A 14,400-nucleotide genomic window follows, 5' to 3' on the forward strand; every position below is an offset into this window, starting at 1 on the left:
TGCCCAGCAGCAAATAATATTTCCTGAGTTTCAGAAACATATATATACAAACACACATATATATGTTATATATGTATTATATATGTTTACATATGTATTATGAGCTCGTGAAAGAATAGAAATGTGTGTGGGTAGAGATGTCTTTTGCCTTTGGGGCTGGGATTGTTGGTGAGATTCGGCAAGGACTTGTACTTTTATATTGCAAATTCCTTTTTTTAAATTATTTTTTATTGATAATGAGAAATCATAATTATATAGATTTAGTGGATAAAAGGTGATGTTTTGATCTATGTATACAATGTGGGATAATTAAATCAGCATATTCCTTTATTGTTTAAATCCTTCATAGCAAACAAGGATAACTTTAGTATTACATGTTTAATCAAAGGAAGTAAGGAGGAGAGGAACGAAGGGAGAAAGGGAGGTAAAGAGGGAGGACAGGAAGGAAAAAGGGAGGAAGGAAAGAAAGGAAGAAGAGAAGGAGGGAAGGAAAGAAAACCCTTGCACCAATCCCATTTGTAAAGAGCCTGGGAGATCAAGAGCCAGGGAAGCAACTAAGCAATAGGTCCCCTTATATCTTTTATAGAACAAGGAAAAGCATAGATCTATAAATAACAAAGTAGGTGGATTTGTGATTCAGGTTCTCTGAGCAAAAAGGGAAATAGCGCACTGCAGACAATTGCATCTCAACTTACTGATTGATTTTGGATTCTGTTGTGCTTCCAGCTTTGTCTCTCAATTTGATGGTAATGTCCCCTCTTCTGATATTCTTGTTCCATGTTATAATGTCCACAAAATAATGATACACTGCAAAACAGAGAGAGAATACAGTAAGCGAGAGATACTACCCTGAAGGGTTTGTTCCTAAAAACTGAACCTCCCTAATCACTGAGTCTCTTCTTCTCTTTCTCTCTAGTTTCTCTGCAAAAATACAGGGCAGAAGTTTCTAATATTCCCTTCTCTTCTCTTTGGTAAAGATGGAATGAGTGCTAGCAGAGTTCACTGGTTTCCAGTAACCATGGTCAGGCATCATCGTTGAACCAATGTTTCCAGGTATGGTGAAGTCTCAGGGCCTGTGACTGAGTGTGGTTCACATCAATTCCTGCCCATTTTAGACTCAACCAACTAAGGGGCCATTTGGAGACCCTTCATGGCTGAGACAGCTTTCCACAATTTGGGCCATGTCTGCCAGCCTATCCAGCCTTCCTCATCCTTTTTCCAATCATGCCCAACCACTTGCACTCCCAGGACTGCGAAGGCTCCTGGGCCTTCACCCACCTGGGCACTCTTACTTTGCCAGCTCTGTGAGCCCACCTTTCAAGTTTCAGTTTAATGTCATTCTTCCAGGAGGCTTTCCCTGACCCCAGACTAAGTCAGGTCTCCTTTCTTGAAGTTCCTGCCATACTCTGGACTGCCCCCATTATTACTCAGCACACTTGCCTGTATTTACAAAATGCAAGAAAGGATGACAATAAAAATAAAGTAGCATTCCCTAACCAGCAGACTCAGAGAAAAAAAAAAAGTGGTAAATATGTGGGTACATCTCTACAAATATTACCTGAATAATGTCTTAGGGTTTTTTTTTTTTTTTAAGATAAAATTAAAACACACTACAACAGGAACTAATCAGGGAGATGATAGTCCCACGAAGGAATAAGGTCAGTCCTGGATTTGCCATTTTATGGCCCAAGTTGCTCAGGGGCTTGCCCCATACAGACCAGGTAGGTGCCAAATCCTGGACTGCCACACATGGCTCCAAAGAAAGAGGGAAACCCAGTGATCCGCAGGCTTTTTTTTTTTATTTTTTTTAAAGAGTCTCTCTATGTTGCTGGAGTGCAGTGGTGTAATCTCGGTTCACTGCAACCTCTGCCTCCTGGGTTCAAGCAATTCTCCAGCCTCAGCCTTCTGAGTAGCTGGGATTACAAGCGAGCACCACCATGCCCGGCTAATTTTTGTATTTTGTTTTTGGATTTTTTTTTTCTGTGTTTTTAATAGAGATGGGTTTTCACTATGTTGGCAAGGCTGGTCTCGAACTCCTGGCCTCAAGTGATCCGCCTGCCTTGGCCTTCCAAAGTGCTGGGATTACAGGCGCGAGCCACCATGCTCAGCCTGCAGGCTCTTTTAAAAGAGTTGCTCACACCTGGCATGGAGGCTCACACCTGTAATCTGAGCACTAAGGCAGGAGTATTGCTTGAGCCCAAGAGTTCAAGACAAGCCTACGCAACATAGTAAGACTCTGTCTCTAAAAGAAACAAACAAAAAGTTAGCTGAACATGGTGGCACATGCCTGAAGTCCCAGCTACTTGGGAGGCTGAGGCAGGAGGATTGCTTGAGTCCAGGAGGTTGAGGCTGCAGTGCCCCATTATTGTGCCACCGCACTCCAGCCTGGGTGACAGAACAAGACCCTGTCTCAAAAAAATAAAAAATTAAAATCGGCTAGGTGCGGTGGCTGATGCCTGTAATCCCAGCACTTTGAGAGACCAAGGAGGGCAGATTACCTGAGGTCAAGAGTTTGAGAACCAGCCTGGCCAACATGGCAAAACCCCATCTCTACTAAAAATACAAAAATTAGCCAGGCATGGTGGTATGCACCTGTAGTCTCGGGTACTCGGGATGCTGAGGCAGGAGGATCGCACAAACCCAGGAGGCAGAGGTTGCAGTGAGTTGAGATTGCGCCACTGCTCTTCAGCTTGGGCAACAGAGTGAGACCCTGTCTCAAAAAATAAATAAAAAAAATAGTTGTTCCCAAGGAAAGTGAAAATGGGTACAACACTGTAGGAAAAACACATCTGCCCAGGGAAATTCTAGTTGCTTCCCAAGGCGTCTAATCATCGGCTGCCCCCTTTAATTCCCATCTGGAATACTCAACCTCTCGAGGCCTTTAGGTCATCGTGTTTGCTTTAGAGCTGGAACTGACCTGTAGATATGGCTGACACCTGATTTTTCCTAGTCTCAATTTTATGTCTCTTGGGGAATCAAGCAATTTTCTGGAAGATCTTAGTGATTAGAATGGTCATCCAGTGAAACTAACAACTCTGATTTGTTGAGATTTTATTAAATTATATTTTTAAATTGCATCAGATTAAACCTAATATCCCAGAAGACAGGCATTATTACCCCCATTTGACCAGTCAGGACACTGAGACTCAGAGAAGTCAAATGACTTGACCAAGTGTTGCAGGAAGTCAGGGACCCCAAACAGAGGGACCGGCTGAAGCCATGGCAGAAGAACATAAATTGTGAAGATTTCATAGACATTTATTAGTTCCCCAAATTAATACTTTTATAATTTCTTATGCCTGTCTTTACTGCAATCTCTGAACATAAATTGTGAAGATTTCGTGGACACTTATCACTTCCCCAATCAATATCCTTGTGATTTCCTACACCTGTCTTTACTTTAATCTCTTAATTCTGTCATCTTCTTCATAAGCTGGGATGAATGTCGCCTCAGGACCCTCTGATGATTGTGTCAACTGCACAAATTGTTTGTAGAACATGTGTATTTGAACAATATGAAACCTGGGCATCTTGAAAAAAGAACAGGATAACAGCAATGTTCAGGGAACACCAGAGATAAGACTTCTGGCTGCCGGTGAGCCAGACGGAACAGAGCCATATTTCTCCTCTTTCAAAAGCAAATAGGAGAAATACCGCTGAATTCTTTTTCTCAGCAAGGAACATCCCTGAGAAAGAGAATGTGCCCTGAGGGTAGGCCTATAAATGGCCCCCTTAGAAGCGTGCAGCCTTTTATGGTCGAAGCCAAAGGGATGAAATAAGCCCCGGCCTCCTGTAGCGCTCCCAGGCTTATTAGGATGAGGAAATTCCTACCTAATAAATTTTGGTCAGACAGGTTGTCTGCTCTCAAACCCTGTCTTCTGGCTGGGCGCGGTGGCTCAAGCCTGTAATCCCAGCACTTTGGGAGGCCGAGGCGGGCGGATCACAAGGTCAGGAGATCGAGACCACAGTGAAACCCCGTCTCTACTAAAAATACAAAAAATTAGCCGGGCACGGTGGCGGGCGCCTGTAGTCCTAGCTACTCAGGAGGCTGAGGCAGGAGAATGGCGTGAACCCAGGAGGCGGAGCTTGCAGTGAGCCGAGATCGCGCCACTGCACTCCAGCCTGGGCAACAGCGTGAGACTCCGTCTCAAAAAAAACAAACAAACAAACAAACAAACAAACAAAAAACCCTGTCTTCTAAATAAGATGTTATCAATGACAATGTGTGCCTGAAACTTCATTAGCAATTCTAATTTCACCCCATCCGGTGGTCCTGTGATCTCGCCCTGCCTCCACTTGCTTTGTGATATTTTATTACCTGGTGAAGTATGTGATCTCTGTGACCCACACCCTATTCGTGCACTCCCTCCCCTTTTGAAAATTGCTAATAAAAACTTGCTGGTTTTACAACTCGGGGAACATCACGGATCCTGCCGACATGTGATGTCTCCTCAGGACACCCAGCTTTAAATTTCTCTCTCTTGTGCTCTTTCCCGTTATTTCTCAAACCAGCTGAGACACTTAGGAAATAGAAAAGAACCCATGTAACCATCGGGAGCAGGTTCTCCTGATAACAAAGGTCCCACAGCTATTATGTGGTAGACTCAGGAGTCAACCTCGGCCCTTCCAGCTCCAAAGTTGATGCTTCATCATGGCCCGTACTTGCCAAGAAGTAGCCAGGAAGCTGAGACTCAGCCATCCTCAAAATAAGAGGCAAAAGTCAACAACCACATTCACCACTCACTGCAGAATGGGTTCTCCTCAGCTGTGTCAAAGAATGCCTTCGTCATTGGAGGATCTTTCTCCCTTAAATAGTCTTTCCAATTATCAGCACGATAGCCTATAAAACAAGTTTAAAAATTGTAAGATTAGCATGTGTTATATAAACGTAAAAGCAACTAAGGTAGCAAGAACATTGAGTTTGACTGTATCCACCACTTCTGAGAGAAACTCCCTCCACCTCCATTCCCCATGGTGAGGGCCTGCAGGGTGACCCATCTTGCTGGCCAACCCTGTTCCTAAGAGCTGAAGGGCAACAGGACCCTCCAGTAGTTTTCCCCCTTTACTGGTTATCAGTAGCAAGGTGGGGGGGTGCGGGGTGTGGCACACACTAGTGTGGACTAAAAATAACACTGACGTTTTTCAGTAATATATCCATTTTCTAGATTAAAACAGATTCAAGTTCATATGTAAAATAGCATCACTCTTGCAAAGCAATGTGCTTTCTTTTTTTTTTTTTCTTTTTTTTTTTTGAGACAGAGTCTCACTCTGTCACCCAGACTGGAGTGCAGTGGCCGGATCTCAGCTCACTGCAAGCTCCACCTCCCAGGTTTACGCCATTCTCCTGCCTCAGCCTCCTGAGTAGCTGGGACTACAGGTGCCCACCACCTCACCTGGCTAGTTTTTTGTATTGTTTTTAGTAGAGACGGGGTTTCACCGTGTTAGCCAGGATGGTCTCGATCTCCTGACCTCGTGATCCGCCCATCTCGGCCTCCCAAAGTGCTGGGATTACAGGCTTGAGCCACCGCGCCCGGCCCTAAGCAGTGTGCTTTCTTGAAGAACGACAATGGGGCCCCTACATTGCATAGACCTGGGCTTGCCACATGACTGTGTCACTAAGCAGGTGAGTGTCCTCCTTTGTGTGCTGTCCAGACGGGCCTCTTTCTCTCCTCTGTCCCTAGCCCTAGAGAATGGCCTTCACATTCTGCCTTAATTGATCCAGGGTGGGACCCAGGCATCAGTATTGTGTTAAAACTCCTTAGGTGATTCAAAAGCACAATCAAGGTTGAGAATCCCTTGTCTATACCATGCCCTGCTGTTAACTTGGATTTTTCTTTTGGAAAAAAATAGAAAATCCTCATGGCCATCCAGTTTCAAAGTCCTAACCACCTAGAATATCTGTACTAATCCCTAGCGAATGAATATCCAAGCAGACTCCACAATATCTATTACCTCACTCCACCTGCTGTAGGTGCACACAAGAGCTGGAATGTGGAGTGAGGATATTTACACAGACATGAATCTGTGAAAAAGTTCACTTGGCAGGAGGGTCTCTGGGCTTATTGTGGACCCTCTCCCAGCAGAGAGGTTGTATGCACAGAGAGGGTATTGCTGTCCCCACAGGAGCAGGCTATGTAGAGTGACTGTACCCTGGGTAAGCTTGGAAACTCTTCTGGAACCTTCTTTTCCACGCTAGAATAGAGGGTCCAGGGAGATTGTACTGCCTTCTGGATGGAATACTCTACAGTTGCTTTTCTTTTCTTTTTTCTTTTCTTTTTCCCTTTGTTTTTTGTTTTTTGAGATGGAGTTTCACTCCTGTTGCCCAGGCTGGAGTGCAATGGTGTGGTCTCGGCTCACTGAATCCTCCACCTCCCAAGTTCAAGCGATTCTCCTGCCTCAGCCTCCCAAGTAGCTGGGATTACAGGCACGCATCACCACACCCAGCTACTTCTTGTATTTTTGTAGAGACAGGGTTTCACCATTTTGCCCAGGCTGGTCTCGAACTCTTGACCTCAAGTGATCCTCCCGCCTCGGCCTCCCAAAGTGCTGGGATTACAGGCGTGAGCCCACTGTGCCCAGCAGAAAAACAAGTTTTTAATACAATTGTGGGGCCAGTTTTTACATGATAAAGTGGTTCTGGGATTCATACCAAAAATTAGTTCTTTGTGAATCAGAGAGGAAACTGCTTGTTGGACTTACCCAGAAGGGGACAAGACTCATTCTGTGATGCACCACAGCTGACACACTTGCCATTCCTATAATCCCGGTAGGAGTCACAGGGGTATGCAGTGATGGCACAGCTGTCTCTCAGGGAAGACAGGTACAGGTATACAGACCTCTGGTGGTCACATTTAAAATACTGAAATCCTTGGTTAAAAGAAGTGATGAAAGAGTAGAGCAGTTGAAGCATTTAATAATACTATATCACATATTTTACACACACACTTATTTCTCATCTGGCCCTGTGCCGTCCGTTTCAGTGTATTTTATTTCATTTAATCTTTATAAAATCCCATAGATAAGAATTCATGCTGGCAAGTGGGAGGAGGAAAGATGAAATCAAATTAAGGTTGTGGCAAGAATTAGGGCAAATATGCTTTGGTGAAAGACCTTGGGCCAGGCGCAGTGGCTCATGCCTGTAATCCCAGCACTTTAGCAGGCCAAAGCAGGTGGATCACCTGAGGTCAGGAGTTTGAGACCAGCCTGGCCAACATGGAGAAACCCCGTCTCTACTAAAAATACAAAAATTAGATGGGCGTGGTGGCGGGCACCTGTAGTCCCAACTACTCAGGAGGCTGAGGCAGGGAGAATCGCTTGAACCCGGGAGGCAGAGGTTGCAGTGAGCTGAGATTGTGCCACTGCACTCCAGCCTGGGCAACAGAGTGAGACTCCATCTCAGAAAAAAAAGAAAGAAAGAAAAAAAGAAAGACCTTGATCGCTCATGCAGCAATTGAGGTATCTTTCACTGCCATCCAATGCTTGGTCCACAGATTGCCTGCATCATAATCATGCTTGTTAAAATACAGAGTTCAGGTCCAGCCTTAAATACTTCTAATTCAGAGGAGGTGCAGGCATCAGCATTTTAACAAACACTGTCCCCTGTTTTCCACGTGGTCCTGAAGCATGTAAGTTTGAAAGCCGCTGGTCTGACATTGCAGGGCTACTTCAGACTACAAAGATGCTGTGTCTGCTCATCAAGCTGACATCCACCCATGGTGAGGGTGTTTGGGTCCAAGACCAACCTCCCCTAGGTCATGGGGAATCAGAAGGAATTACCAAAATTGTTATCATAAAAGTAAATTGCTGGCCGGGCGCAGTGGCTCATGCCTATAATCCCAGCACTTTGGGAGGCTGAGATGGGCAGATCATGAGGTCAGGAGTTCAAGACCAGCCTGACCAACATGGTGAAAGCCTGTCTCTACAAAAAATACAAAAATTAGCCGGGCATGGTGGCACATGCCTGTAATCCCAGCTACTTGGGAGGGTGAGGCAGGAGAATCTCTTGAATCTGGAAGGTGGAGGTTCCAGTGAGCCAAGATCGAGCCACTGCACTCCAGCCTAGGCGACAGAGGAAGACTCTGCCTCAAAAAAAAAAAAAAAAAGAAATTGCGAATCATTAACTAGTTCCTCTTCATTCTGCCTTTTCATATGATATATTTACTTAGAGAAAGGTCGAAAAACGCAAACAACTAGCTTCAGTTATGGAGTTCTCTCACTCCCCTGCCACATTTATTATCAGAATTTTCAAACAGGCACAAAAATCGAGAGAAGGATACAAAGAACCCTCATGCCCATATCATCCCCGCTCCAGTAATTCAGTGATTATCAAAATTCTCCCATTCTTATTTCACTTACTCTCCAGCGTTGCAGCATTTAAAAACCAATCTTTCACTGTTACATACCACTACTAGATCTAATCAAGTACTAGCTTCTAGCTTTTTTTTGAGATGGAGTCTGGCTTTGTTGCCCAGGCTGGAGTGCAGTGGCATGATCCTGGCTTACTGTAACCTCCGCCTCCTGGGTTCAAACAACTCTCCTGCCTCAGCCTCCCGAGTAGCTGAGATTATAGGCTCGTACCACAACTTCTGGCTAATTTTGCATTTTTAGTAGATACGGGGTTTCACCATGTTACCCAGGCTGGTCTCTCAGCCTCCCAAAGTGCTGGGATTTCAGGCATGAGCCACCATACCCGGCTGAGTACTAGCTTCTATCTTGAATAGAATAACTTTGACTCTGCTTTTCTCAGTGTACAGACTTTGCCTATTTAGTTCACCAGGATAGTTGAACTATTATACTGTTCTGAACTGTTATACTATACTGAACTGTTCTCCTATAGTTCCAGATCCTAACACCGTGCCAGACACATGGCAAATTAATAGGTATTTGTTGGATGAATGAATGAATGCAACCTCTAGCGGGTTCTGCTGTTTGCTGAAACCCCTCTGCTTTATTTCTGCTCGAGGGTTTATTTATTTATTTATTTATTTATTTATTTATTTTTTATTTTTTTAAGATGGAGTCTCGCTCTGTCGCCCAGGCTGGAGTGCACTGGCGAGATCTCGGCTCACTGCAAGCTCCGCCTCCTGGGTTCACTCCATTCTCCTGACTCAGTCTCCTGAGTAGCTGGGACTACAGGCACCCACCACCACGCCCAGCTAATTTTTTGTATTTTTAGTAGAGACGGGGTTTCACCGTGTTAGCCAGGATGGTCTCGATCTCCTGACCTTGTCATCCACCTGTCTCAGCCTCCCAAAGTGCTGGGATTACAGGCGTGAGCCACCGCGCCCGGCTACTCGAGGGTTTAACTAGAAGTCTGGTTCTTACGAGCTTCCTCAGTCTGGTACTGTTCAGTGCCAATAATCCCAACAACTGCCGAAAACTCAAGAGCAAGAGTCATTCGGATCCTGCCACATTTTTTATTCATGTCAAAAGCAACGGGGCCTGGCACTGCACAGAAACCAGGCAGGCAATCAAGAGAGACATGGGGGACACCTGCCAGATGTTGAAGGTCATTGGAAAATACAACTGCTCAGTAGTTCTAAAATGCCATTTCTGGACTAGTGCTGGTTTATGACAATGTGTTCACGAGTCTGTAGCAGAGTGTGGGAACCACACAGATGAGACTGAATATTTCATTAAGCTAACTGCAATTAATGTAAAGTTCTGCATGTTCTGGTTTTATGTCCTTTCTTTTGTGGGTGTATGTGTTAAAATGCCCTTTATTATGAAATAATGGTGATGATAGATGTATTTTTGTGGTTTAGGATATTTTCCTAACTCAGCAAATTAAGCGTGTTTTCAAATATTTTAAAACCAGAAATGTATACATTGTACTTATAACCGCTGAAATAAAACAATCAGAAACACTATCGGCAGCCAGGCATGGTTGTCTGTGCTGGGCCCCTGTTGACTTCAGTAAGGATGGCACCAGGTTCAAAAGGCTAAAGAAGAGACCTAGAGCCAGTGAAAAATACCTACAGTTTATTGGAGGAACTTACATACAGGGACAGTCCAGTGGCAACAGGTCAGACAGAAGAACTGCAACCACTTGTAAGAAGCATGCAGCTTATATAGCATCTTCACTTAGCACCCTCATCCCACCCAGCAACCTCCACATGGCAACCCTAATTACTGAAGTGTTGCTGTCAGCTGTGTCTGCCGTAAGGGTCGTTCTCGGGGTATGCTGACGTTATTGATGTCAGGTGTAGCTCACACCTGTAATCCCAGGACTTTGGGAGGCCAAGGCAGGAGGATCACAAAGAAGGAAGAGAAAGGAAGGAAGGGGAAGGGGAAGGAGAAGGGAAGGGAAAGGAAGGAAGGAAGGAAGGAAGGAAGGAAGGAAGGAAGGAAGGAAGGAAGGAAGGAGGGAGGGAGGGAGGGAGGGAGGGAGGGAGGGAGGGAGGAAGGAAGGAAGGAAGGAAGGAGGGGAAGGAAGGAGGGAAGGGAAAGGAAGGAAGGGAAGGAAAGAAGGAAGGAAGGAAGGAAAGAAAGAAAGAAGAGAAGGGGAAGGAAGGAAGGAGGGAAGGGAAAGGAAGGAAGGGAAGGAAAGAAGGAAGGAAGGAAGGAAAGAAAGAAAGAAGAGAAGGGGAAGGAAGGAAGGAGGGAAGGGAAAGGAAGAAAGGGAAGGAAAGAAGGAAGGAAGGAAGAGAGAGCAAGGAAGAAAGGAAGGAAGGGAATGAAGGAAAGAAGGAAGCAAGGAGAGAGAGAAAAAAAGAAAGAAGGGAGGGAGGGAGAAAGAGAGAGGGAAAGAAAGAAAACGACGACGACGAAGAAGAAGGTCGTCATATTCTGTCAGTCACCTCACTTTTATGTTGCCCTCTAACTCCCCATTTATGTTTTTGAGATTTTTCTCATTGTAAAAGTAATATATAATTATTTGAAAAACACAAAATGATAGGAAACAGTGATGCAAAAACACCTAAAAGTCTGATATCAACAGATTGCCCGTAATAACTATTTGGAGCATTTACTTTCAGTCTTTTGATCCAGATTTACATCTGTACAAATACAGATTTTAAAAAATTGGCATTGTATTATATGGTTTTGTCTTTTTCACTTACCACATTGTAAGAATTTTTATTAATCTCTGAAAACATGACTTTTAAGAATTATATTTTCTGCCGGGCGCAGTGGCTCAAGCCTGTAATCCCAGCACTTGGGAGGCCAAGGCGGGTGGATCACGAGGTCAGGAGATCGAGATCATCCTGGCTAACATGGTGAAACCCCGACTCTACTAAAAATACAAAAAACTAGCCGGGCGTGGTGGCGGCGCCTGTAGTCCCAGCTACTCGGGAGGCTGAGGCAGGAGAATGGTGGGAACCCGGGAGGTGGAGCTTGCAGTGAGCTGAGATCCGGCCACTGCACTCCAGCCTGGGCGACACAGCGAGACTCCGTCTCAAAAAAAAAAAAAAAAAAAAAAGAATTATATTTTCTGTGAGCATACCATAATTCATTTAATAATTTTTGTAAGCTGGACATTTAAATGATTTTGAAAGCTGTAATTATTATAAATAATGTTATGTTGAACATATTTGCACTCTAATTCTTGTCTCCATTTTCCATTATTTCTCTAGGAGCGATTTCCAGGTGTGGAATTTCTAGGTCAAAGACATACCTTTTCAGGAGAGAGAAATAATTCATAATAGTTTTCAAACATGTGGCTATAGTTTTAAAAGCAGTATATTTAAGTTATAATTTATAATTTATATTTATACTACCTGTATCTTCTCAGGAAGTTTGTTTTCTATTAAAAATTACTACATGTAGAATAATGTCAGATTTGCCGGGCGTGGTGGCTCAAGCCTGTAATCCCAGCACTTTGGGAGGCCGAGACGGGCGGATCACAAGGTCAGGAGATCGAGACCATCCTGGCTAACATGGTGAAACCGCGTCTCTACTAAAAAATACAAAAAACTAGCCGGGCGAGGTGGCGGGCGCCTGTAGTCCCAGCTACTCGGGAGGCTGAGGCAGGAGAATGGCGTGAACCTGGGAGGTGGAGCTTGCAGTGAGCTGAGATCGGGCCACTGCACTCCAGCCTGGGCGACAGAGCGACACTCCGTCTCAAAAAAAAAAAAAAAAAAAAAAAAAAGAATAATGTCAGATTTTAAACATATGCCTTTTTCTTTTCTTTTTTTCTTTTTTTTTTTTTTTCTTTTTTGAGACAGGTCTCACTCTGTTGCCTAGGCTAGAGCGCAGCGGCATGATCATGGCTCACTGCAACCTCTGCTTCCCAGGCTCAAGCAATCCTCCCACCTCAGCCTTCTGAGTAGCTGAGCCCACGAGTGTGCCACAACACCCAGCTAATTTTGTTTTTAGTTTTTGTAGAGATGGCGTCTCCCCTCTGTTGCCCAGGCTGATCTTGAACTCCTGAGCTCAAGCAATCTTCCCACCTTGGCCTCGCAAAGTGCTGGGATTACAGGTGTGCACCACTGCACCTGGCCAAAATATGCCTTTTTATTTTTTTATTTTTTATTTTTTGAGATGGAGTTTCACTCTTGTTGCCCAAGCTGGAGTGCAGTGGCGCGATCTCGGCTCACTGCAACCTCTGCCTCCCAAGTTCAAGTGATCCTCCTGCCTCAGCCTCCTGAGTAGCTGGGACTACAGGCGTGCATCACCACGCCTGGTTAATTTTTTGTATTTAGTAGAGATGGGGTTTCACTATGTCGGCCAGGTTTGCCTCAAACTCCTGGCCTCAGGTGATCCACCCGCCTCGGCCTCCCAAAATGCTAGGATTACGGGCATAAGCCATCATGCCCGGCCTCCAAATATGCCTTTTTATACCACTATTTTACAAAATATAAAGTATCTGTGCTTACCTCCAAATATTGTTTTGGGGCAGCCAGGTTGATCCAATCCTCCATTTGGGTAGAAGTCTATATTTCCTAATGGCTCCTTGTAGCCCAGTGCTAAAAGAGAACACATTCTGCTTTTATACTGCTTTGAATTTTTCCCATCTCACAGCTCATTTGCCTGCCGGATATAAGCAAGAATTCTATTATTGTTGTTGTTATATAATTATTGTTATACCTATGTAAGTGGTTTGCCCAAAGTCACCCAGCTAGTTAGTTAGAAGGCAATGATTTCCAACAAGGTAACTGTGAAGATGGCCAGGAATTTACTTCCAATATTTCTAACGGCCTAAGGGAGTTTAGTCACTCATCCACTGCAAGGCTGATAAAATGATACATTTCTTCTTTTTTTTTTTAGATGGAGTCTTACTTTGTTGCCCAGGCTGGAGTGCAGTGGCGCAATCTCGGCTCACCACAACCTCCACCTCCTGGGTTCAAGGGATTCTCCTGCCTCAGCCTCCCGAGTAGCTGGAATTACAGGCATGTGCCATGATGAACGGCTGATTTTTGGTATTTTTAGTACAGACGGGGTTTCACCACGTTGGCTAGGCTGGTCTTGAACTCCTGATCTCGTGATCCACCCGCATCAGCCTCCCAAAGTGCTAGGATTACAGGCGTGAGCCACTGTGCCCAGCCCTGTTTCTTCCTTATATTTGGCTGCAACCCTTTAATTGTCTGGTGCTTCCGAGCCTCTATTTGCATTTGTATAACAAATGAATAGGAGACAGGAAAAAATGAATTTTTACTTAGTAGGTAAAATCTTTAAATATTTGAGATCTAGGGTGGTAAAAAGATTGGAACTACTTCTAGAAAATGAGGACCTAGAAATGTGTACATAGTTCAGGTGCAGTGACTCACGCCTATAATCCCAGCACTTTGGGAGGCTGAGGTGGGAGAATTGAGACCAGCCTGGGCAAAATGCCAAAACCCTGTCTCTACAAAAATTAGCCAGGCATTGTGGTGTGTGCCTGTAGTCCCAGCTACTCAAGGGGCTGAGGTGGGAGGATCTCTCGAGCTAGGAGGAGGAGGTTGCAGTGAGCCAAAAGTGTGACTGCACTCCAGCCTGGGTGACAGAGCCAGACCCTGTCTCAAAAAATGATAATAATAAAAATTTTAAAAAGTATATATAGATTTAATAACTGTTTACTGTCTTTATTAAACCCCCAATCAGTAATGTGCTTGATTTAATATAAATTAAATAATTTAATGTAGGTGTACATCTATATGCACGTGTATATACATAATGCATCGTGGTAATAATAATAATAGTTATTATATATTGGGAACCCACATGTGTCTGTGGGCATGGTACTAGGTGTTTCACAATGCAAAGTGGTCATTGGTAAATTCAGATGAAACAACTTAGGTGAAGATATGGGACTAGGCATGGTGGCTCACACCTATAATCCTAGCACTTTGGGAGGCCAAGGCAGAAGGATCATTTGAGCTCAGGAGTTTGAGACCAGCCTGGGCAACATAGTGAGACCTCGTCTCTACCAATGAAAAAAAAGGAAGTTCAGAGGACTTAAGGAACTAACATGACATCACTAGA

The 14,400-nt window shown here is 44.4% G+C and overlaps 1 protein-coding gene across 10 annotated transcripts in view; it reads right to left on the reverse strand.

Annotated features, from left to right (window-relative positions):
- LIPH (lipase H) overlaps window positions 1–14,400 on the reverse strand; it is a 55,326-nt gene that overhangs the window by 12,601 nt on the left and 28,325 nt on the right. For 4 of the 10 annotated variants that reach the window (XM_074031602.1, XM_065540330.2, XM_045386521.3 and 1 more), the window contains 4 exons: window positions 12,816–12,905; window positions 6,700–6,867; window positions 4,745–4,840; window positions 696–807 (listed from right to left, as the gene is read on the reverse strand). In XM_074031602.1, the coding sequence (XP_073887703.1) occupies window positions 696–807; window positions 4,745–4,840; window positions 6,700–6,867; window positions 12,816–12,905 (466 nt within the window). Of the gene's footprint in view, window positions 1–695; window positions 808–4,744; window positions 4,841–6,699; window positions 6,868–9,959; window positions 11,395–11,470; window positions 11,615–11,857; window positions 12,060–12,815; window positions 12,906–14,400 lie in introns of those variants that run through there. The other 6 variants (XM_065540331.2, XM_045386522.3, XM_074031605.1 and 3 more) reach the window with 5 other exon arrangements.

The sequence above is a fragment of the Macaca fascicularis genome, chromosome 2 (genome assembly GCF_037993035.2).
Source record: "Macaca fascicularis isolate 582-1 chromosome 2, T2T-MFA8v1.1".
NCBI classification, from domain to species: domain Eukaryota; kingdom Metazoa; phylum Chordata; class Mammalia; order Primates; family Cercopithecidae; genus Macaca; species Macaca fascicularis.